Genomic DNA, 25,014 nt, shown 5'->3' on the forward strand with positions numbered 1-25,014 from the left:
GGAAAATTCCCGGATTTAAGAGTAATCTTTCCAGCACTTTCCCACCGAGGTCTGATTTTCTACAGCCAAGTAGAAAATATTTTCCCCATGTTCCGGAAGGCACAGGGGGGCCGAGAGAGAAGTGGCTTCTTCAGTCCCAGCCTGCAGGCCAAAACGGCAACCCTGTGTCTCGTCTTGGGCTCCGAACTCGCTGTCATTAATTTCAACCCAATCCACCTGCCTTTCGGGGTCACCCTGAGAAGGAGGGGTCAGGGAGACCGGGGTTTGAATCCGCGTGACCTTTGGTGACTTACTTAGCTTCTTGCAACCTGGGTTTGCCCACGGGTAGGACGAAGGCACCCGAGGGGGCTGCAGGCTGGAACATGCAGAGCTAACGTCTCCAGCGGCACAGACAGCTGCAGCGAGGAGGGTTTCTGTCCACACAGATGGCAGGGCTGGGCTCGGGGAAGGACACGTCTGGGGAAGCTGCCCGCTTTGAAAGTCGGGGAGGGGCCGAACCACCGAACCATGGGTGGGCTCCAACCTCGGGCCTTTCTCCCCCTCTCAGGTTGAGGCCCTCGATCCTGATCCCTGACCCCGGGATGCCGAGCTCAGGCCTGCGAAAGGGCAGCAGGAAGCCAGGGGCTGGGACAAGTGGAGGTTAGTGGCTGGCTGGGAAGTCCCCCCACCCACGCCGCATTCCTGAGCGCTCCTGTCAGCAGGCCAGCTCCTCCTCCCCAAAGGCCGGTGGTGCCCCCTGAGGCTAGGCACCTGGCCTGGTAGGCCAATGCCCAGCGGGCCCTGCTCCGGGCCTCCTTACCCCGAGGGGGAGGTACCTAGGGTCCCACGGTGGAGGGTGGGCTCAGAGAGGCAGGAAGATAGCCTGGGAAGAACAGCTGCCCTGGAAATCCCTTCAACCCCTGGGGGGAACCTACAGGAATGGGGCTGCCAGCGTTTAGGCCCCCCCTTCGCTGGTTGACAGAAGGGGGAGCTTCTGCACGCACCAGCCCTGTGGGGTGGGGAGGGTGGGCCCCTTGGGACCAAAGCTGCCACCGCGTCCCACCGGCTGGAGGAGGAGGAGACAGTTGGTCCGGTGGGAGCCCGGACCCCAGTGTCAGCCTCTGGCAATGTGGGCTTTTTTCCCCCCATTACCTACACGTCACATCCCGTCTCCTAGGATACCCCTGCCCACGACCACTCGGCCCACCCCCAAGCACGAACACGGAGGCCGGGAAGAGGAAGGGAAAAAAAAAAAACCTCACCCACAGGCAGAAGAGATTTCAATACAATCTATATTATCTCATATATAGATCTCTCACTTTATTTGCTCACTTCTGTCACGCATTTAAAATGTCAGAGACCAAAATAGAGCGGCTTTCTGGTGGAACTCATGGCAGTCATACACGAGATACAAAACTAGGGGACTCTGTCCTCTCATACATCATACAATTAATTTTTCAAGTATCTTTTATGTACAAAGAGCTACTCTATTGGGGGAAAAAATTAAAAACAAAAACAAAAACAAAAACAAAAAAGACAGGTAGGTTATGCGTCCTAGGAAGGAGGGGTGGAGTGGGCGGGCCCGCATTCCTAGGCCCTCATCTCCCCGGGGGGCCGCTAGCTCCTTGCCGCTGAGTCCCCCTCCGTGTCCCCCCCCCCCCCCCCCCCGCGGACCATGCCAGCCGGCCAGTGCCAGGGCGGGCAGAGACCGAGGGGGCAGGGAGTCGGCAGGGAGTTTGGCCTGGAGGGAGAGTCAGAGAAACAGATTCGCGAAAGCAGAGGTGGGAGTGGGGGAGGAGACTCTCCTCAGACAGCCCGCTCCCACTCGCTGCCTTCCTGGGCACTTTGGTCCCAGCGAGCCAGGCCCACCAGACAGGGCCCGACACCCACCAGACAGGACCCTTGCACGCAGGCCTCTGTGACCTGGGGGCCGGCTGGGTCACAAGGGCCAAAGGAAGCCTGGGAAGACGGCTGTCGTGGACCCCACCCCCACCCCCATCCCAGCAGACCCTTGGCACAGTTCATTCCAGTAATGAACGAAAAGGAAGAGACTCCACGGTGAAGTTCTGGTGCCACAGGGCAGGGCCCTCCTCACCCTGTCACCTTCTCCAGGCTGTTACAGCCCAAACCCCAGCGCCCTCTGGGTGTCAAAGGACAGAAGGCTCCGCCTGTATGATCGTTACATCGTTATCTGTCCAGAGGCTCTTCCGAAGAAAGACAGTGGCCAGCATAAGCCCTGCCTGCCTGGCGGGGCGGGGGGTCCGGCCCTAGGAGGCTCCAGGTGTATGGGCGTGGAGGTGAGCGAGAGGAGGGGACCGGTGATCCTGGCCGCCCCTAAGGCCCGTCCGAGGGTGCGTGGCCCCGCACTGCAGGATCCTGAGCGCCAGTAGCTTGACAGGGCGCCCCCAGGGGCTGTCTGCGGCCAGACAGACTGAGGGCCTAGGAAGGGGGAGCTTTCGTTATGTGACTAAGGCACAGAAGAGATGGGCCGAGGGGCCAGCCGAGGCAGGACACCGGGCCCTGTGTGGATAGGGCGCCAGGAAGAGGGGTCTGGGGTTACCACTCCCACTTCCCAGCTCCCTGCTGCATGCCCCATCCTTCCGTCCTCCCTCCCACAGGACCGTGTTCCTCCAGAAGCTGGTCTGAGATGTGGAAACTCAGACCCTTCCCCTGAGGTGGGAAGGAGAAGCCCTAGGGAGAGGCCAGGACCCTGTGGAGGTTCTCGCTGCTCAGCCCGCGGAGGGTTGGGAGCCGCCGACGCTTTGAGCAGCCGGGAAGCAAGGGCCCTGCCCAAAATGCTCTCAAGAAGACAGACCCCAAGCGCTAGGGCAGTTGGGCTGCTGGCTGCCCTCCGCAGGCCAGGAGGAAGGGGCACGAGGCAGGCAGGAGGGGCCGCCACGGAGAGGACACCCAGGGGCCCGGAGACCCCTGCTTGGAGAGGTCTCGTCAACAGAGGAGGGGCCCAGATGCACCTGAGCGCCCTTCTGACGTGGGCCACGTGGCTCTTGGTGTCGCTCTGGTCCTCGCAGCATGCCAGGCAGGCCCTGGGTCAAGAGAGGCCACCGGGAGCATCTGGGTTCCCTCCTCCCCCTCCTGCCCGAGGTGAGGCTAATCTAGCAAGGACAGAGGGCACAGGGGAGGGAGCAGGCAGGAAAGAGCCCAGGTCAGAGTATTGCACGGTGTTGGGGGCAGGGCTGGAAGTCTCGCGGGGGAGCGCGTGACCCGCGTCGGGGCTGAGAGGGCTGCGGCCGCCGGTCCACCATGGCCACATGGCAGGACGAGCCACGGGGGCACGGGAGTCGCTCCTCGCATCCTCTGTCCCTCGCCCAGCAGCGCGGGGGTGGCCTTGTATAAATATTCCTGAAGGCTCTTCGTGAGCCTGGGCTGTCCCCTGGGCAGACAGCTTCTGGCTGTTCTTTTGGAAGCGACATGTGAGTGTTTCTGGTCCAATAAATTAACGGGCGACGCCAAAGCCGTGCCAGCCTGCCTCCCGGCCCGGGCGTGAGGCCGGAGGGGAGCACGGCCTGCCCTGAGCCGAGGCGCCAGTCCTCCCCACCAGCAGCCGCGCCTAGAACTCGTCGTCAGAGCTAAGCAGGAGAGTCTTCTCGTTGTCGCGGGCGCCACTGAGGCTGTGGGAGCGGGAGAGGCCGTGGGCGCCGCCGCGCCAGGCGGGCCCGGGCTCCAGGGTGGACTGCTGGGTGTACTGCTGGTAGGCCGGCGAGAAGTTGTGGATGGCGTCCTGCACGATGTCGTGCGGGTTCATGGTCTCCTTGAGGCTGCTAGAGATGCTCTTCATGGGGGCGCAGCGGCCTGCAGGGTGGGAGCCCAGAGGCAGGGGTGAGGGGCTGGGGCAGCAGGAGGCCCCTGGTCCGGGGACTGACCCCCACCCCAAGGCTCTGTCACCCAACCCGCCCCCTCCTGCAGCAGAGAACGGGGTCCCGGACACAAGGAGGCACGGGCAAAGGAACGGCTCTCTGGCCAGGGCACAGAGTGGGCGCCGAGCTAAGCGGCCACCGGAGGCCCGTGAGCCCGGCTGGCGGGAAAGGACCCAGGGTGGAGAATGGCATCCGGCAGACGAGGAGCCTGGCGTGCCCCCGGGAGGCCGGCGTGCTGGGGGAGGGGCCCAGCTCCACTCTGGGACGGGCACCGGAGTCTGCCTGACCAGCTCTGTCAGGGCAGGCGGCCAGGGGCCCGGGCCCACAGAGGGGCTGACGTAAGTCTTCACCGGCTCCCCTCCGAGAGGGCGGAAGCCGCCAGCCCTGACGTGCTTCCTCCCGACTCCCTCTCTAATGAACGGTCCCCGTGGGTTAAGGGGGGAGAACTGGCCCAGGCCATAAAACCTAGAGGTAAGGGATAAGCCCGGGTCTCCAAATTCAAATTTGGCATGCTCTTTCCACCTTCATGTTCTCGGCCATAGATTTCCCATTCGCAAGCCCCCGGAACCCGGCAGGGCACATTCCGGAACAATGAGAGCCCAGAGTGGAAGCAGGCAAACTCTACAGAGCGCAGCCCTTGGCAGGCAGGTGCTCTGAGCTCTGCTGCCCGGGGGGTGCCTGTCGGGGAGACAGGGACACAGAGAAGGGGCTAGGGGGAGAGGCATGCTGGTGACAGTGACCAGGACTGACGTGCAGGACAGACGCGTAGACCGAGAGCAGAACCTACCGTAAGGGCCGTATGTTGGTACTGCCCGCGGCCAAACCCGGGGCAAAAGCAGGGCGGAGAGGGGAGGGGAGGGGGAGAGAAGCCAGAGAAATAGAGAAGACAAGAGACACGGCTGAGTCACACCGTCTGCCCACCACCGAGGCCGGCACACCGAACCATGCGCCCTTCCCGCCTCCCCGCCAGGCCCCACCTAGCACCCGGGCAGCCCCGGCTGCCCCCTGGAGCCTGGCACCTGGCAGGGCATGTCTCCCAGGGATGACTCCTCCCACAGGGCTCGAGCTTCCGGTGGGGGGTGGCGGGGGGGAGGTGCTTACTTGTGCAGAACCTGCAGTCGAGGCGGCTTTGGACCCAAGCCTGATTGGAGGGCTGAGGGGTTAGCGAGTGGGCAACAGGCCCGGGCCCAGCACAGAGGTGGGGTCCTGCCTTTCCCCGGTAGGGCTGGCCTGGGGTCTTTGCTAGAGCCGGATTTCTAGCCACGCTCCTTTTCACTGGGGTGGATGTCTGGGAGCAGTGGGTGGGAAGAGGGCCACGGCAGAGCCACCACGTGGGCCTTTTTAAAACCTCAAGGGTCCAGAAAGGGTTCTCTGCTATGGCCCCAGGCTCCAGGCACAATGCTGACTTTCCTAAGGGCACAGGCTCTGTCGGGACCAAGTCCAAGGGACATCGCTCTCAACACTGGGTGGGTGTTTGTCAGGTCCTTCCAGGGGGTGGCCCAGCGGGAAGCGGGTGGGACACCAGCTGGCAGCAGTGGGGCATGGCCAGCACAGCGCCTGGCACCGAGCAGGGGTGCCTACAGCCCTCGGCCGGCAAGCGTGCTGGGAGAACACGGTCGGGCGCATAAGAGTTGAGCGACCCGGTGTGCGGTTCAGTCCACAGGCATCTAGAGGGTCTCTCTCCAGCCAGGAAGAAGGGGAGGGGGCCGAGGGGCTCTGCTGCCGCCCTCCCCACCCCCACTCCCGGGGCCTGTGGTGGGCCTGGGCGCTAGGCCTGGGGAAGTGGGGTTCTACCCTCCAGCCACATGGAAGGGAGCCGCCCAGCAGCCCAGCCTCCGGGTGGACGTGTTAGACCAGGAGCTTCCCCTCCCCAGACCCGCAGAAGTCATTTCAGGCGAGCCCGGCCTCCTCTTCCCACCCCCCTTGGCCACCCCCCCTCCGCCCAGCGGCAGCCAGAGGCAGGTCCCCTGACCCCAGGCCCCAGGGAGCTTGGAAAGCACCCCCTACAGCCAGGCCCAGACCACTTATTATCGCAGGATCTCAGAGGGTGGGCTCACACATGGGATTCTGAAAGGGTCTCCGGGGCATTCTAATGTACAACGGCGGGTGCCAACCTCTTCTAACAAAGAGGAAGATGGGCAGGTGTAAAAAGAAAGCTGTTAAAATCGATTATCATCTGAGCGTGTTTCTTAGAAGTAAACCGGGCTAAAAAGAACTTTAGAGAGGAGGCAATTACAGCACAGAACGCAAAGCCCCGTTCGGCGTGAGGAACCCCGAGGAACTTGTCTATTCTAGGGTCTCCACCCTGGCCTTCCCGTGGGGATATTGTGCTGTAGCCTCTCGGGGGTCTCCATACTCCAGGCCTGCTGCAAGAGACAGGTGGGTCTCCAGCTTCCAGGACGTCCCTGCGACCTTGTGTTGGGGGCGGGGGGGGGGGGGGGGAAGAGCCTCGACCTGTGTCCCCTCTCCCACAAGTAAGCTGGAGACGCCTGACCTGTCACCACCTGTCAGACACTGGGGGGCAGGAGGGGCCCTGGGGCGGGGCCGGGGAAGGCTTCTCCCGCCGGGGAGTCATCTCCAGGACCCTGGCTCATACCTTGCGCATCCAGCCTCTTGTCAGCATAGACCTTGTAGGTGAAGGCGTGCCGCAGGGCGAGAGCCGCAAAGAACATCTCCACACAGATGATGAAATCCTGGTAGCCGGCGGCCACGGTGCCCTCGCCCACAGACACGCGGGCCGAGTGGATCTTGGGGATGGCCCCACACTTCTCTAGGATGGCCAGGAGCATGCCTGGAAGGGGAAGCATGGGCATGTGGCCCTAGACTGGACCCCTCTTCTGGTCCCCCCTTCCTCCCTGGAGCACTGCCCGAATGTCACTCCCGCCAGGAAGGATGACAGCCGGGGTCCACGGTTGCTCCCGTGGGTCAGGGATGCCAACACCAAGCTGAGGCCTCAGGAAACCCCACTCTATTGGCTACTTGCTGGCCACCAACACTGAGATGTCACCAGTTACACGGGGTTCCCTGGATCCCCCATCCATGAAGTGGCCCCACCGAAGGTCCCCCATGGCCAGGAGGTGCCCAGTGGACAGAGACCCTCTGGGCTCCAGGCTGGGATCATCCAGGGACAGCCCAGGCCCCATGGGCACTGGGACAAAGAGCAGGAGGAGGGGACATATCTTAGGGGACAGGGCAGCATGGGCTGGCCTCACAGGGGCTGGGAAGAGGCTCACCTTGCCAGAAGGAGAGAAAGATGACGGACTTGACCATGAAGAACTTGAGGACAGGGCTGTAGGGGCTAAGCAGGTCCCGGGTGGCAAAGTAGAAGAGGAAGAGGGCGTAGAGAGCTAGGCTGACGGAGATGTTGTAGATGATGGTCACGTAGAGGTAGCCGCTGGTGACACTGCGGGGAACACGGAGTGTTCTCTGGCTTGGACAGAGCTTTCTGAGGGACAAGGGGTCTCCCTCCCTCCTCTACCCCTCCAGTATGCCAAACCCCACGGCGGCTCTCAGCAGTGGCCCCCAAGCTGTGCCCCACGAGCCACTGAGAAAGGGCTCAAAGCGACCAAAACATCAGGGGGCGGAGGAGGGGAGGCGTGCAAGGGTGTGCACCCGGGGTGCAGCCGGCCCTGCCGCCTCTGCTTTGCTCACAGGTGTGTCCAGGCTGCAGGCCTGCGGCTCTGGTGCCCAGGCTCCTGGTGGGGACACCAACACGGAAGCCAACAGCACCAGGGTCGGGGGCGGGGGTTCATCCCGACGGTCAGGCAACAGGCGTCAGAGTGACACGGAGTTCGGCTTTGCTCTTTTCTCTTGAGCCAAGTCACGTCCCCCTCTGAGCCTCAGTCTGCTCACCTGCCCCGGTGGGGCCATCACGCGGGGTACAGCGGGTCTGCACAAAGCGTCTGCAAGCACAGGGCCTGGGTACGCGGGCACCGTCACTAACCCGCAAAACGGAATGAAATCCGCGTGGGAGAAGTCTTCTACCCGGGGACTCATGACAGGCCTCTCAGGGCTCGGACCTTCTTGCTCCCTGCCTTGGGGGTGGCCGCTGTCCCTTCTTGACCCACCCCTGGGGCACCACTCTGGAGGCCGTCCGTGAAGGGGATGTGTGCGGAGGGCTGGCTCCTGGGCTGCAGGCGGGGCCGGGTGTGATGGCTGTCACTGCCAGGCTTGGGCCTTGCAACTCGGGGGTGCAGGGAGGCGTGAGGAGGGCCGTGCTGTGCTTGGCCTCCCCTCTAAGGAAGGTCATGGGCGTGCAGCCAGTCTACAACCACTCCCTTCCCTAAGGCAGGGCATCAGCCTCTGGGCAGGCCCACCCACTCCTGCACCCGCACTCCTCCCCCCGACGCCCCTCAGGGGGACCCGCTGCTTACTCAAAGTCACCATCCCGGTACTTGCCGAAGGCCTGGAGGACCACGGTGCTGACAGCCATGAGTGGCTTCACCACACAGAACTGCAGGGTGGCCTGGTGGGGGAGAAGGTCAAGAGTTGAGGATGAGTGAAGGAACTGTGTGACAAGCACTCCTCCGGCCAGCTGGGCCTGTGCTGGATGCTGGGGGGCGGGGTGGGGGGGGCCCCACGTCCTGCCCCGAGGGGACTGGCTTCTGGAAGGGGAGGCTGATTCTATGGGGGTCAGCAAGGCAGTTGTGCGAGTGGACAGAAGGAAGGAAGGAAGGAAGGAAGGAAGGAAGGAAGGAAGGAAGGGAGGACAGCCACTGGAGGGTCGTAGAAGCACAGAAGAGCCCATCAGAGAGGGCTCCTCAGAAAAGGGGTCAGAAGGAACGTGCCAGAGAGACGAGGACAGCAGAGCACGCAGCTCCTATAGAGACGGAGAGGCTGAGAGCAGACACAGGCAAGCAGGAAGATGCTGGTGATGGACAGCGGGCAGGAAGGGGGCCAGGGTCCCGCTCGAGGCCTCCTCATCCACCCCCGGGTCTGGCTCCTGGCCCCATGCTGGTTTATGCCGAGCTGGGGGTCTCCCTGGGGCTGGAGGGGACCTCCAGGAGCACAACAAAGGGAGCAGCCCAAAGCACAAGGTCTGGAGTCCCGAATCCGAGTCTGAATCCTGGCCTCGCTACCATCTGGGGAAGCTCAAGTGAGCGGTCACTTAGCCTCTGAGCGGCCACTTCACTGGTAAACGGATGTAACCAGCGCCACGCCGCAGGGCTGAAGGACACATCGGCGTCTTCTGGGAGCTCTCCCCCCTCTCCGTGTTCAATAAAGGCCTCCACTGATCTGCTAGGCCACTGGCAGAATTCCTAAACCGGGTCCTCCCAGGGCCCTACAGAGGTTCCAGTAAACTCCAGGACAACCCAGGGGGCCCATAAAACCACCAGAATCACCGATCTTTTGAAATCAATAAACCTAAGGCCAAACCGCAAGGCCCCTTCGGTAGAGGTGGGAGCAGCTTTAAAAGGATAAGCCAGGGGCACCTAGGGTGGCTCAGTTGGTTAAGCGTCCATCTTTGGCTCAGGTCATGATCTCACCGTTTGTGAGTCTGAGCCCCACACTGGGCTCGCTGCTTGTCAGTGCAGAGCCTGCTTCGGACCCCCTGCCCCCCTCTCTCTGCCCCGCTCCCCCCCCCCCCCCAGCTTGCTCTCTCTCTCCCAAAAATAAACATTAAAAAAAAAAAAAAAAGGAGAAGCCAGTGTGGCTCGAAGCCGGGCAAGGACCCTGGGGCAGGGACAGTAACTTGTTGAACCCAAAGTTTCTGCCCCGTCGGGGACCTGAGTGCAGTTTGTGGGGAGTCCCGGGGGAAGGGGGAGGGTTGAGCTGTGGGGAAGCACGTGTGACGGGGACAGAGGTGCGATGCTGCCACCAGCCAACCCTGACACCTTGAGGGAGCAGGACCAGCACGTTCGGGGAAGAGGAAAGAGCAGCAGTCTGTGCCCAGGGAGAATTAAGAGCCCGCCAACAGGCCGGTGCCGTCCTGGTCAGCTGGGGAAACCAAGGCACGGAGAAGCTCAAGGGGCAGAAGAGGCCGCAGAGCCTTCGCTCAACCACACCCCTGGATCGGGTCCGAAATCAGTCAGTGGTTCCCAGCCAGGCTGGACATCAGAACCACCCGCGGAGCTATAAACACATTCCGGGCCCGGAGCTCCCTAACAGACCTTCTCCGTCAGGCTGGGGTGGGGGTGGCTGGCCAGAGAGTCTCTACCCTGAACCGGCTCTCCAGGAGATTCAGATACTGGGTGCTGGCCCTGCGTTTCTCGGGAGGAAACTTTCTCCCAAGCGAAAGGGGTGCTGTTTTTATCCTCTTTCCTCTTACGACCTCTCCCTGCCACCTCCAGGAAAGTCAGCAGGACGTCCGAACCCACAGGGCTGGGGAATCATTTATAACAAGGCTACGCAAGCTAGCGATCATGGGATCAAAACTTTGTACACAATATACTCATCAAAGAAGGCAGTGAGTCACAGCTGGGCCCTGGGCGGCTGGAAGGCTGGTAAACAATGGCTCTGAAAGGCCCCACCCACCGTGACCCCAGGACAGTTTTAACTCTTGCCCTCCGGGCCCAGGAGGGAGACTGGGGATCTAGAACACCCAAGGGAAGGCAGAGCTGGAAGCAGCAGTGTAGACCTGGTACGTCCAGGTAGGTGCTTTTGTGGGTATGTCCACACTGCAGGCAGCCCCCGCCCCCACCCGCCCTGCACAGAGGGGAGCGGAAAGGCCAGCCCTCTGGTGGCCACAGTGATCAGCTGTGGTTTTCATCTCCCCCTGCGACTACTCTCTAGGCGACGCTGGAGGGGCTGGCAGAGGTCTTGGCACCAAAGGGGAGAGTAAATTGAGGTCATACTGGCGACGTGTGGCACCTCTCCGAACAAGAGACAGCGGGCTCCGTGCCAGTCTGTGTCGCTTGCTTTGTACCCACCGCCGCACCTGTTCCTTCAACCAGCCCTCAAGAAGTATCATTATGCCTATTTCACAGAAGGAGAAGCTACCTAAGTAAGGCTCAGAGAGGTTACATAACTTAGCCAAGGTCACACAGTCCAGAGGAAAAGCTGAAAATCAAACTCAGATGGGCAGACACCCAGGCCCATGCACTTAACCACAACACCACACTGCCTCCGCCCAGGCTACTCGAGACCACAGGGAAGGCAGCCGAGGAAACCGGAAGCTGGTGGTCTGCCAACGGAGACATGGGGAACAGACCAGAGACTGCACAGGCCCGTCTTGGCATGTATCTTTCACGCAGAAGCCCTCCTGGCCTCCAGCCGCAGCTGAGGAGAGGTTTCAAACCGAGATTCTAGAATCCCCACGCGCTTTCCGATCCCCCCCCCCCCCAGCCACCGAGACTTGGTCAAAGTGAGCAAAAGTATGGGACCACTTCACACCCCAGGGCCGTTCAGACATCTTCAGGACACCCGCCGCTGCCCCCTGGAGCACACCCTGCGAACGCGCGTGCATTCCTGCCAGCGTGGGGAGTGGGTGCCGGGGCTGGGAGGTGGCGGCCCCGCAAGTGGGTCCCCAGGGCCCTACGTCCGCCTCTGCCACTTGACAACCAGGGGCTCCCGGTCCCTGGCCGGTAACCCTTGCCCGGGGCGGCCGCGGGGGCACACACCTGCTTGCAGAACCGCAGGAATCCGATGGAGTAAGTCTTTCCCCAGAGGCAGCATGTGCCATACACACAGCTGGACCTGGAAGAGACAAGCGGAGAAGGGGGTTGGCGGGCAGGCAGCCAGGATTCAGGAATGGTGGGGCTGGGGAAGGCCGCCCTCCCTCACATACACACGAGTCCGGGTGGAGGGGCCTGGGCTGGGAACGGGGCACAGAGCCCAGGCCGAGCACACGGAGAGACAAAGGGAGGTGCGTGCGCCTGCGGGAGGGCTTGAGGGAGCGGGGCTACGCTGGCCGCTGGCCAGGGCGGCAACAAACCAAGGTAAAAAGCAGTGAAGGGAAAAACCGCCAGAGGGAAAAACAGGCAGACGGGGAGGGACGGGAAGAGAGAGAGAGAGGCCCTCCTCCCCCGAGTCCCAGTGAACAGTGTGGCTCAGGAAGTGTGGCGGGGCGCCTCAAAGCCAGGTCGAGGGCAGAGGCGGTCCGTGCGTCCAGCTGACGCCAGGACAGGCCCAGGAAACGGGGTGCTGTGGGGGGCTCCAGGGAGACTTCATACTCACTCGATGGGCTTCCCTCTGATCTCTGACATGATGGAACTTTCTCCCCCGAGGTACTCATAGCACAGGCTCAGGAAATTATAGATGACCAAGGCTGTGAAAAGCGTCCAGAGAAAACCACTCAAATCAACAGGATGGGTAAACAGATAGTGGAATTCTAAACAGCCGCGGAGACGAAAGCGCCCCAGTCAGGGGCAGCAAGGCCGCAGGGACGTGAGGACCCACACAGGGATTCCATTTGTGACCGAGATCAGGCAACGCTAAGTCATGTTGTTTCGGGCCGCGCACATGACGCTGCTGATCGTACCGGAAACACAGGGAGGCAATCGGCACAAAGTTCTGGATTGCGTGGGGACGCCGCAGGAGCGGGAGACCAGGACGGGCTCACAGGGCTGGTGGGAGCCAGCCACGGGCACATTCTGGGGTTCAACAGGTACTGGCTTCATGACTGCTTGTTAGTTTCAGACACTTTTCCGTTTGTGTGGTGCCGGATCACAGTTTTACAACACAAGAAGCACAAAACATTCTCTAGAGGGATCTCAGGAGAAATTTTTTTTTTCAACTTTTTTTTTTTTTTTTATTTATTTTTGGGACAGAGAGAGACAGAGCATGAACGGGGGAGGGGCAGAGAGAGAGGGAGACACAGAATCGGAAACAAGCTCCAGGCTCCGAGCCATCAGCCCAGAGCCCGACGCGGGGCCCGAACTCGCGGACCGCGAGATGGTGACCTGGCTGAAGTCAGAGGCTTAACCGACTGCGCCACCCAGGCGCCCCAGGAGAAATTTTTACAAGATTGAGACAGGAGCACCTTTGTCCGTTCAGCAACCTGCAGTGATGTGATAGTGTGCCCACGTCACCATCAACTCTGCGGGTGCACAAACGTCGTGGGAAGCTGGGCCGGCTCATTCTGGATGCGGCTCAATGTCACCGCAAAGACACAACTCAGCAACAGTGACCGACGGCACAGAAGTATGTCGTCCATGCTACAATTCTAGCAAAACGCTGTGAGCGGGTCTCCTGGTCAGACGATTTCTGCGGGGCCAGCAAGATGAAGGCTGCAGCCTGCCGGGTGCTAGGAGCCCGGGGACGCACCAGGGGCAAGGACAGGGAGAGCGGAGAGGAGCAGGAGGAACGCAGCAGAGGCCGCCGAAAGGAAAAGGCACAGGAGGAAGATTGAGCAGAGCAGGGGAAATTGCAGAGCATACAGCAAAGGATGGACTGAGGGTCCAAATGGGATCAGGGGACAGGAAGGGCAGGGTGGGTACCAGTGGCCCTGCCTCCAGAGGGTTCCTTCTCATCTGCTCCTTGCTGTCCCCCCGTAGTACAGAGGCTTTGAGGCTCCTGGTGCAGCCCTTGGCTTGGCGTTCAAGGTTTTTCCACAGCGACCTGGCCCCCGCCCACCCTTCCCAGCAACTAGATACCCCTCTTTCCCGGCAGGCTATGATGTTCTCCATGCTTTTGCCCTTGCCGATCCCCCTACCTGGGGCGCCCTTCTCTCCGTGCTCCTGGTCCCCGTGGAACCTATCAGACCCCCTGAGAAGTCTCTGGCCCCTCGCCATGGAGGCTGGTGTGTTCTCACCCACGGAACTGCGGATCCGCAGACGCTGTGCGGTACTTCCCGCCCCGCAGTGTGGCTGAGCGTGATCCCTGACTGCTGTCACTGGACTGCAGCCCCTGGAAGGGGCCCACTTCTTCCCCAGAGCAGGACACCGCGCTCGGCACTAACGCGGGACTACCTTGAACTGGAGCACATCCAAGCCTGGTGACAGAGCTATAGGCAAACAGTGGCCTCCAGCAATTGGGAAAAGGAGTATTTTTGAGGTGCTTCCTACCACTCAGTTGCTCTAACCTACTAAGGGCTCCCAGCTGGGATGGGTAGCACCCAATATACACGACCCACAGCACCCACCACACTGTGCTGTGACCGTCCCTCTATGGACACACAGCAGAGGGTTTGCAACACGGGTTTGCCACCGGTTAGCTGTGGGCCTCTCTGTGCCTCTGTCTCCCCATCTGTTAAATGGGGACAGTAAAGGTACCTGCCTTGCCAGGTGGTCTGAGTACGCCAAGGACTCAGAAGAGGGGTTGGCACTCAGCAGTGCTCACTAGGTGGCCAGTACTGTTTACCTGCTTGTCTTCCGTGAGGGCTAGCATCCCTGGATGGGGCGGAGGACGCTGTAAGCTGCCTGCCTGGCATGGGAGCAGCTCCGGATACGTGGGGACTGCAGAAATCTCCACCGAGCCCCAAAGCACTCTTCAGTGACAAGAACTTTGGGGCTAAAAGAGGGTGGGCGTCAAGCCAAATCTGACAGCAGTCTGCTAATGTCCAAAACCACACAAGGCCAAGTAGACTGGATGTGTCCATTCCAAGCTGGGTCCAGCTACATTGTGGCCAATGGTACTTCCCAAAGATGGCCACACCCTGGGACACTGACACCCCTCTGTGGGGAGACAAGGTCTTCCTCCCTCTCTCTGCATCTGGGGGTACTGCGGTGACTACAGCAGAGGCGATACTCCAAGACGTCTGACGCTGGGTTTAGAGGAGGCCTCTGTCGTCTGGTTCTTTCTCTGGAGATGCCTGCCCTTGGACACAGCCACCACGTTTCAAGGAAGGCCAAGCCAGCCCACGTGGTGAGACTACCCAGAGTGGCTCACGCAGGAGGAACTGAGGACCAGCCGATGCCAGCATCGACTGCCAGACACATGAGTGAACCGGACTTCGGATCCCACCCCAGCTGAAGGTCCCCCAGTGGAAGCCCAGATAGCAAGGCACAGGGACAGACCATCCCCACTGTGCCCTTTTCAAATTACTGAACTGCACTGTCCATGAACAAAAGAAATGGTTGTTTTACACTAGTCTGTCTGGGGTGATTATTTATGCAGCCATAGTAAACGTATACATATACATATGTGTGTGTATATATGTATGTGTGTATATATATGTATATACGTGTGTGTTGTATAAATATGCATACATGCATATAATGCGTGTGCATATATGTGTATACATATTTGTATAGGGGGGTATATAATATACATGTGTACACGTATATATGCATGTGTGTGTGTGTATTTACATGTATGTATGTGTGTATGCATGTGTTTTTTGTGTATACGCATATACATAAATGTGTGTATATTTGTGTATATGCATGTATGTGTATGTGTGTGCATATATGTATATGCGTGCGTGTGTATAATGTGGGCACATATGCATATACATGCGTGTGTGCATGCACATGTTTGTGCGTGTGTACATATGTGCATATATGTGCACACAATATGTGCATGCGTGCATATGTGTATTATATGCGTGTGCATATATGTATGTGGGTGTGTACATACATGTGTATACGCATGCACATACACATGTAAGTGTGCATACAGTTATATATGTGTGTGTGTACATGCATGTGTGTGTGTGTGTGTGTGTGTGTGTGAGATATAAAACCACTCCTGGAATTGCCAGGATGTGCAATGGGCTCTCACACCTCTGTGGCAGCCTGTTCTGATGCCTCTGCTAACTTCCAGGGGCAGGCCCTGAGGTGCCACCTCTCCCTTGGCAGCCCTCTGTCCGTTGCCCGGCTCGCTCCGCACACCACAGTCTCCCTATTGATCCGTCCGATCCTTCCTGTTCAGGGGCAGCATAATGAAGCAGGACAGCCGTGGACCCTGGGGCCAGGCTACCAGGGTACAGACGGCGGGCCCACCACCTATGAGCTGTGTGACCTCAGGCAGGTTTCTTAAGTGCTCTGTGCCTTGCTTTCTTCATCTGTAAGCCATGGAAAACAGCAGCTCCCTCCTTGTGGGGCTGCTGTGAGGAAAGGGCAGAGTGTGACTCCTCTGGTAAGGCCGAGCTCACACTGAGCAATCCACAGTGTGTTACCTACTGCTCTTTCGAGACTGTAAAGTCCTTGCAGGCAGGAACTGAGGCCTACCCCTGACTACCAGAGGGCCTGGCACTCACACTCAATCAGCACAGAAAGAAGAGACGGACGGACATGGGCCTTAACTTGGGGTGAAGCTCGGAGAGGCGGGCAGGCGGGGCCGGCACAGGGCCTGCACCCCGTTGTGCACCCACGGAGCTCACCCTTCCTGGGCCGCGCAGCTGCGCCCGCGCCAGGCAATCAGACTCTGGTTCCCAAAGACAAAAACCCTCAAGAGAAGCCACAGGGGCAGAGGCTCATCAGCCCCCTTGCCCGGAACCACCCTCCAAAGCCAGGCCGTCTTGTAACCCACTCCTGAGAGGACCTTGGTGTCTGAGCTCACATCCTTTCCTGTGTCACAACACACGTCAGCACCCTCCTGAGTTACGTGGCTGAGCTGTCTATCCACAGCCAGCCCTGTGTTCGACTGGCTAGAATCATCAAATTTCATCCATCTCTCTCTCAGTTCAAGGTTCTTGACCTTTTACCAGTGCTCTAGGGCCAGCTGGTCTGTAAAATACCAATTCGCTGACGGTTTCCTTTCAAGAATCATTAGTGAGTCAATAATGCACTCTTAGAGAAGGGAGACGAGATAGAATCTCCTCGAGATGACTCAAACAGCCCACATCAGCACCCATTGACCATCTGCACAAATCAATCCCCTCCTAGGAAATTACAGAGCTAGGCAAAACACTACCCCCACTCCAGCGAGGGTATTTTCAGTGGACAATTTTACCACCGCCCCCCACCCCGAACAAACATGAAAACATGCCGGCCCTGGGCCTGAGAAGAGCAAAACTGCTGAGTTGGGGGTCAGCAGTGCAGTTCTTAGGCAACAGGCTGTTGCCCGCCTGCCCTTCTGACCACAGCTCCGGTTCTGCCCCAGAGACACAAAGTGACTCTATGCCTCCCTAAATACTAACGACAGCTTGGTGCCAGGCTCTGTGCTCGGCCCCGCGGACACATAAGCGACCAAGGGACCCACAAACCAGGCCCTCCAGTCTAGAGGGGGAGCATCTGGCACAAGGGAAGGGATGGTCCTTCTCTCTGTCCTGCCCTGGACCATCAGGCACCTGGAACTTTCTGCTCCATTCTAGATACCAAATCTTAAATGGACTGGGGCAAAGGTACACAGGCAGGAGCAAAGGAGATGGAGATGGAGATGAAATCAAGATCATACTAGAGCCTTGAGGCCCGGAGAAAAGACAGTACGGTCACTCTCTTCATATAAAGGACATGACGTGGTCCAGAGAGTCAGACGGGACCCGCCTGTCTGACAGGGGGCAGATCCTAGGCTTTTGGCCTCGTGTAAGAAACAACTGCCAACAGGCCGTCGTCAGAGATGAAAGGTAGTGAGCTCTGTGCCAGTGGAAGCTAGCAATCAGAGGCTGAGGAGTCTCTTAGCAGACATTATGAAGGACTCCTAAGAGACCTAGTCTTTACAGGTCCCTTCTGTCCCTGAGACTCGGGCCCTTCTTTCCTCACTGGAGGCTTCTCTCACCCACAGCTGCCTGGACAGGAGTCCTCACAAGGTCAAAACGGGCACATCTGTCTGTTCGTTCAGTAACCACTCACTAGACACCTCCGATGTGCCACGCTCCGTGTGCGGAACCTCGGTGACCCTGGGGGCAACCTACTGCTGTTCCAAACTCGCCGCCTCCATGCACCTGCAGCACCTACAGCTGGCCCTGTGGCCCAGCCTTCTTCGCCGCCCCACGATGGGCTCTGCGCCGACAGTACGGAACCTGCCTGGGATTCTCTCTGCCTCTTCCCCACTTGCTCACAAGCTCTCGCTCTCTCGCTTTCAAATAAATAAAAAAGCTGAAAAAAAAAATATGTGTTTTCAATTTGAGGGAGAGAGAGAGAGAGAATGCAAGTGGGATACAGGGGTAGAGGGAGAAAGAGAGAATCTTAAGCAGGTTCCACGCTCAGCATGGCGCCTGATGCAGGGCTTGATCCCAAGACCCTGGGATCATGACCTGAGTCAAAATCAAGAGTCGGATGCTCAACCGACTGAGCCACCCAGGCGCCCCTGGAAAACTTAATTCTGACCACTTTGGGCCAGAATCTTCTGTGCTCAGGAAATAGGAGCTTCAGAACATGCTTCCCCCTCTTTTTCAACAATCACCATGGACAGGAATGGATGCCACTCGCTGCAGCCATGGTGGGCCGGGGGTTTGCCCCGAGCTGCTCCAACAGCAGCTCTCTCCAACTCCCTTGTGGCTTTTCTGTCCTTTCAATTCTGCTTCAGGCCGCTTCCTGCCATCCAGATCACCGTTTCTGACGCCTCTTCTGACTGGTTTCCTCTCAATACCTTTCTTCATTCTGATCGACAGCTCCTGTCATTGCTGGCTCTGGCAGCACCCTGGACAGCCACCCCTGGTCCACCACAGCCAGCGAGTGCCTGGCAGCACCCCGGCCGGTGAGTCTCTCGTGACACCTGCGTGTGTGGCCCTCGGCTGGGTTCGGGTGACCCTGCTGTACTCTCTCTGCCTAGGAAGGCATTTCACTTTGGGCCGGATTCCAGGAAGCAACGTTTGTCCAAAATCTGAAACAGGGTGGATGAAGCATCATTCTTGAACTGTTTCTTTCCAGGCACGTAAAATCTCCTCTCCTAACCAGAGCTCATGATTTTCCACCAGAGAAACCCATCTTGCACTCCTCCACCCAGGCTGACACGCAGGGCAATTCTGGGGACCAAAGACCCTGGGGTGAGTCTGGCCTCTGGCAATTACTCTCCAGGTAATCGTAAGTTTCTTCCCTGACTCAAATTCTTTTCTCCGCACGTGTAAAATGGGGATGATCGTATATCCACCAGGTAACTGGGAGGGGAGAATGAGCTAACAGTAACGAAAAACAGGTGGTAAAACTGAAATGCTACACAAACAGGATTAAGAAAACAGTGCTTGGGGCGCCTGGGTGACTCCTTAGGTTGAGCAGCCGACTTCGGCTCAGGTCACAAACTCATGGTTCATGAGTTCGAGCCCCGCGTCGGACTCTGTGCGGACAGCCTGGAGCCTGGAGCCTGCTTCAGATTTTGTGTCCCCCTTCTCTCTGCTCCTCCCCTGCTTGTGCTGTGTCTCTCTGTCTCTCAAAAATAAAGAAACGTAAAAAAAAATTTAAAGGAAAAAAAAAAGAAAAAGAAAGAAAATAGTGCTTGCAAAAAGCGATGGGAGAAGTCAGGTCTCCCTCCTCTGAGCTCTGGCCCCTCTGCACCCCTGATCACAGAGCTCCCCAGGGCGGTCTCAGAGTCATCATTAGGGGCTACCCTCGCCCTGAGCACGAGCACTACATACATGCAGGGGGCTCATTCTGCCGTCCTCTGTCTCCCTGCCCCGATGGCACAACCTAGCGCCACGTGAATCACAGCCCTTGCCAGATGGGAGAAATGTGACCCTGGGTGAGCCATTTACTTCTTTGAGATGCAACCCCCACCTTGGAAGACAGCAATACTGCCATCAATTTGCGGGGTTCAGTTCTACTTGCCGTCCCCCCCCCCTCCAGTGAAACGCCACTGAAGTGAGAACAGGTCGGGGGGTGGGGGAGGGGAGAGTACAAACCTTCACGCACAAGGAGACAGCCGACCAGAGATGCTGCCCACAGCTCTGGAAGATACAGTGTGGTCACCGACCCGGAGATGGGGGGAGGCCAACGAGAACCCCGGAGAAGCCCTAAAACTGGACACGCTGGGCAGTTCTGATGGCTGTGGGTGAGGGCGCAAGCGGGAAACTCAGCTACAAGCCTCCACACGGAGCTACTGGGTTTGTACTTTCAGAGCAGGTGGAGACGGTTCTGTCCTCGGAGAACATGGCTCAGCGGAGGGCATCGAGATGGCCAGAAAGTGGGCAACGCCTGAATGCAACGGGCGAGATGCCAGGTCCCTTGACCCATCTGCGCCCTCAACTCAGCCTGCCCAGCTTTTGCCTCCCAGGCTGGAAGCGAGAACACCGTTCTCTGGGGAAACAGGCCCAGAATCAAAAAGTCTTCATTTGGTGCCTGCCCCCTGCGCTGCTCCCCTGCATAAAAATGGCAGAGGGCACATCACGTTACCCAGCTGGGAGCACTACATACATGCAGGGGGCTGGGAGCTGGGAGGCCCAGCAGTTTTAAGCCCCATTTTTTCCTTTTTTTTTAAAGAGAGAGAGAAAGAGAGATAGTGCGCATAAGCAGGGAAGAGGGGCAGAGGGAGGGGGAGAGAAGGAGAGAGAGGGAGAGAATCTCAAGCAGGTTCCACACTCAGCTCTCTCTCTCTCTCTCTCTCTCTCAAAAATGAATAAACATTAAAGAAAATAATAAATAAATAAATAAATAAATAAATAAAGCCTCTGATAGAAAAGCTCAAGGGTAAAGATTAAAACAAAACAAAACAACAGCTCCTTGAAAACAGAACCAAAAAACAGCTCGAAAATTATAAAGAAATTCCGAGCTTCAATCCAGAAGCACAACATCCTACAAACAGGAATTCCAGAAAGGGAGGATAAAGCGGTGGGGGAAAGTTACCAAGAAACATACAAGAAAACTGCCCAGAACCTCAGGACAGGGGTTTCCACACGGAGAGGGCCCACGAGATGCCCCGCACGAGGAACGTCCCGTTACCTGGGAGATTCTCAAATACGGGGGATAAAGGCACGGTCCCAAAAGCAAGCCTTAAAAAAGTAGGTCACATACAGGCATTAAAGATCAGAATCCAGCAGACTTTCCCCCAGACAACACTGAAAGCCAAAATACAGGGGGAAACACGTCTTCAAACTTCAGAGGGAGGATGATTTCCAACTTAGAACTGGATTCCCGTCAAACTCCAAATAGGACAATACAGTAAAAATAGTTACAGATAATTTTCAGATTTTAGGCTTTTCAGGCACTTTTTTTTTTTTTTTTTTTTTTTTTTTTTTTTGCCAGGAAGCTCTGGGAAGGTATGTACTGACCAAAAAAGGGGGAGTAGACCACAAATAAGGGAAAAAATGGCATCCAGGGAACAGGCGATTCAGCAGAGGAGGCAAGCAGGATTCCAGAATGATGGTGATGGAGAGACCCAGGACAGAAGCTGAGTGGCAAGAGGCCAGACAGGAGCCAGTCCAGACCAGAGCAAGAAAAGCAAGGCCCGGGGGAGTGCCAGCAAGGGAAACCCAGAGCTAACAGATTCACTGCTGTGTCTGCACGGAGGAGAGGTTTCTCTCTGTTACTCAGCTGAAGCATTTGGGAACAAATTAATGATAGATACACAGCAGAGCAAACCAAAAAGCAAGACAAGCAGTAACCAGAGGAAAATAAAAAGTTATACAGGGATATGTAGTCTCAGAACTCAGGCTCAGCTGTGATCAATATTTACAGACAGGTAATGAAGCAAATGCTGAATGCAGACTTAGAAAAAACGGTGATCTAGTCACAATGAAGAAAAGAGCACTGTGTGTGTGTGCATGTGGATGGGGCGGGGGATAAGGTGCCTAAATCAAAGCCTTGTACAATAGGAGGTCACTATGTAGCACTATCTAAAACCGAAAGATCAAGAAACAATAGTATAAGCATATTTTTAGGTTATTCTAGGAAAAAAAAAAAACAGTCTACAGAGTTGAAAATGCAGTGAACTTGGGAGTGAGGAGGAGTCAGGGTGATTTTATCTTTCAACTGTGTGCACTATGAGAGTTAAAATTTTAGTCGTTTTAATTTTGTTAAAAAGACAATCGGGGTGTCTGGGTGGCTCAGTTGGTTAAGCGTCCGACTTCGGCTCAGGCCATGATCTCACGGTTCGTGGGTTTGAGCCCCGCATCGGGCTCTGTGCTGACAGCTCGGAGCCTGGAGCCTGCTTCGGATTCTGTGTCTTCCTCTCTCTCTCTGCCCCTCCCCTGCTTGCACTCTGTCTCTCTCTCTCTCTCTCAAAAAATAAACATAAAAAAAAAACTTAAGAAAAAAAGTAAAAAGAAAAGACAAGGCAATATCTGTGCAGTGCCCAGTGAGGTGCGGGCTGCCTGGCTCCGAAATAGGGGTCGCCCAGCAGAGCCCTACTCCTGTTCCCCTCTGTCCCTTCCCGGGTTCGGGGGGGTACTGAGAAGGAAGGGTGGGAGGGGAATGAATGGGGGGGCCTCTTTTTGAATTTTAAGGGACCTACTCTTATCGCCAACTCTGCAGGGGATCTTGCAGATGAAAGGACAAGGGGAGGGGGTCCCAGACGCTGAGCAGAGGTGCAGAAAAGGCCAAGCCCACCAACCCAGACACTAAAGCTGGTGAACCCTGGGGCGGCCTGGACTTCCCCGCAGCTGCCTCACTGTTTGTAAACTCCCTGGGAGAGGCGGAGAGGCGAGGGGATAATAGCGTTGCTAGGAGACATGGTAAGCAGGGAGGCAGACTTCTTACCAGGACCTCTAAGTGGACCAGGAGGAAGGCTGGGACAGGAGGGGCCCGAACAAAGAGGCTTCTGGAGTGGGGGGACCCAGCCAACCATCTGCCGCCGTCTCTGAGGATGGTACTGAGGCTCCTCTTCTGCCAGGCGCCTAGTCTTCTGGGCCCCATAGAGGAGGGAGACTACACGGCCCCCTGACCACACAGGGGAGGACCCCGCGGCAGGGAGCACCCTCTTGCTTCTGAGGGGACCAGCGGGCAGAGGCTGCCCCCGGGCACACATTTGTGATCAGAAAAGGATTCTCAACACCAGCCTTGGCAGCTCCCCGGGGACCCAGAGGATTCCCTGGACTCTGCCGCTTCCAGGGACATCAGACATTAGAGCCCCAGTTATGCCCGGAGCGGGTCCCCACCCGGCCTCAGTATTCTCAGCTGCAAGAGCCAGGCAGGGATCCCAGCCCGGGAATTCGGTGAGACCCCACGCGAATGCAAGGCACACAGCAGGTGTTTGATAAAGTCCCTTATTCACTCAAAACACACAGACTGAGTGAGCACCTGGCCTGGCCCTACCACCAGGGCTCTCTGTCCGTTCCTGCTCTCGCAGGAGCGGAGGCTACTCAGGGAGAAGAGGGCAAAGCAGGCACGCACGGTCAGGCCACGAGGGTGGGGCTGGAGGGGCAGGTGAGGGCGAGGTCTGTGGCTGGAGGGGCAGGAGGGGCCCAGAGCGCTCCTGTCAGGCGCCCGCACTTCTTTGCCAAGTCCGAAGGCATTTCCTGAGGCCCACGAGACCTCAGGGATACACAGGTTCAAAGTGGGACAGGAAGGGAGACTCCGCTTCCACGGGGGTGAGCACGCTGCACTCCAATATCCACGGAGCCCAGGGCCCGAGGCAAAGCCCTCGCGCAGTCAGGGACGTGGACAACTGGTCGTGGTCAGCGCTGCCCCGCCTCAACATGAGGAACCCTGACATCTGGTCACTCTGCCTGAGACCAACAGTGCAGATACTGGAGGAAAGAGAAAAATGCACGACCCTGACAGGAGGGGCAGAGGGCATCAGAGTGGGGGATCCTGAATTCAAGGACCCCCTCCCGCCACCCCTGCCGGCCTATGCCGGCCCAGGGATCATGGGCCTGTGACCTGTCTCAGGGCCTCTGGCCTCTCCCTCCTTCACCCATCCTCCACAGAGAGATTTTCTAACCTGCAATTTCCAGTCGCGTCATAGTTTTGTGCATCCACAGTAAAAAAGAGAATCTGATCTAATCTAATCTAATCTCTTCTGGCCGTGCCCAGCCCGGCTCCCCGCACCTCCCGGCCCGCAGAGTAGGGATTTCCTCCTTGCCCTGTGCATGAGCTCTCCTGTCTGCCCTGTGCCTGTGGCCAGGCCCTCGCAGAGAGCTGCCCCGTCCGGTGGCCGGTCAGGCAGGCACCGAGGGGCCGGCTTTCCTCCTCTCGGCCTAGCAGCCAGCAGGGGGGCCTGGCCGGTGCTTGGAGCTCTGCACCAGAACTTCCATACCACACACGAGACCCGAGGCCCGTGAAAGGCAGCGGGTCGCTTTCTTGGGTGGCACAGCAGAGCCTGCTCCCGGGACAAAGCCCTCAGAATTAAGGCACGTGGGGGAGGGAGGCTCGCCCCTGCTACTGCCCTGCATGGGCCCCTGGCTAAACCCCTGACCCATCCGTACCTGGGGTTTCTATCTACGAACGGACAACTTGTTGACCGCTCACCCCTATCAGAGATGCCAGACTGAGAAAGGAGACCCAGGGGCGGGGTCCCTGCTTGCAGGTAACCTGTAAAGGGGCTGTGGGAGCCACGTGGCAGAGTGCTACCACGTGTGCTGTCCCCTGTCAACTGGGGCCTGGCTGGAAGCCCTGAAGTGGGTAGAGAAGCGAGGGGCAGGCCCTGGAGGAACCCGGGGAGGGGGGCTTCCGGGAGCCCGGGGGGGGGGAGGGGTGTGCGGCCCGCCCTGCCCCGCCCCGCCCCGCACGCCCTCCTCACCCTCGTAGCAGTCCCGCACGGTGCCGAAGTACACGTAGTACTGGTCGTTGGTGAAGAAGAGAAGGCTGAGCCAGGAGTCGAAGGCGTAGATGGGCACGATGAACAGGATGCGGACGATGTAGCGCTGCTCGTTGGGGCAGCTGTAGCAGCGCAGGTGCATGTAGATCTGGGGGCGGAAGGGGGCGGGCTCAGTCGGCCCCCCCCCCCCCCCCGAACCGTCACGGCAGGCAGCGCCGCCGCCACCCTCCTCCTCCTCTCTGCCCTCCGGCTCTGCCGCTCGCCAGCTCTGTGAACATTGCTGAACCCCGAGCCTCAGCGCCCTCCTCGATGATGAAACTCCCCATAGGGCTGTTCTGAACATCAAACCAGAGGGCGCATAAAGCTTGCAGGGGCGCATTCAGCGGTGCCCAGGCCAGACTCACAGACACGGGGACCGTGAGAGCATGCCCAAGGCTGCACTGATCAGAGTCAAGGATGGCCGGGGAGTCTAGAGTCATAATAAGCTCCCTGGGGACCCGTGTGCACAGCCGGGCTGGGAACCTCAGGCGAGTGGCACAGAGGAGATATTTACATCTCCTCGCCTCCACCCCGGCCTCCCTGACGCCTGGTCCCAGGGGTTTCAGGGCAGCAGCGTCCACCCCGTGTGTGGGACAGACGGGACCCTCGCTTCCATGGAAGGTGGAAGCGCTTTCTGGCTGAGCGGCTGCAGTGACGTCATCCTGCGTCTCACTTTCCCATCTGTTACACAGAGGCAGCGCTGCCTGCCTCACTGGGAAGCTGGGAGAATGAA

The 25,014-nt window shown here is 58.4% G+C and overlaps 1 protein-coding gene across 3 annotated transcripts in view; it reads right to left on the minus strand.

Annotated features, from left to right (window-relative positions):
* Window positions 1-1,253: 1,253 nt before the first annotated feature.
* TMEM184B (transmembrane protein 184B) overlaps window positions 1,254-25,014 on the minus strand; it is a 49,655-nt gene continuing 25,894 nt past the window's right edge. For 2 of the 3 annotated variants that reach the window (XM_030320604.2, XM_032594037.1), the window contains 8 exons: window positions 24,225-24,390; window positions 11,970-12,060; window positions 11,414-11,489; window positions 8,228-8,319; window positions 7,088-7,257; window positions 6,451-6,645; window positions 4,642-4,662; window positions 1,254-3,789 (listed from right to left, as the gene is read on the minus strand). In XM_030320604.2, coding sequence (XP_030176464.1) covers window positions 3,548-3,789; window positions 4,642-4,662; window positions 6,451-6,645; window positions 7,088-7,257; window positions 8,228-8,319; window positions 11,414-11,489; window positions 11,970-12,060; window positions 24,225-24,390 — 1,053 coding nt within the window. In that variant the 3' untranslated portion in view covers window positions 1,254-3,547. The remainder of the gene's footprint in view (window positions 3,790-4,641; window positions 4,663-6,450; window positions 6,646-7,087; window positions 7,258-8,227; window positions 8,320-11,413; window positions 11,490-11,969; window positions 12,061-24,224; window positions 24,391-25,014) is intronic. The other variant, XM_030320606.1, reaches the window with a different exon arrangement.

Source organism: Lynx canadensis, chromosome B4, assembly GCF_007474595.2.
Source record: "Lynx canadensis isolate LIC74 chromosome B4, mLynCan4.pri.v2, whole genome shotgun sequence".
Lineage (NCBI taxonomy): Eukaryota > Metazoa > Chordata > Mammalia > Carnivora > Felidae > Lynx > Lynx canadensis.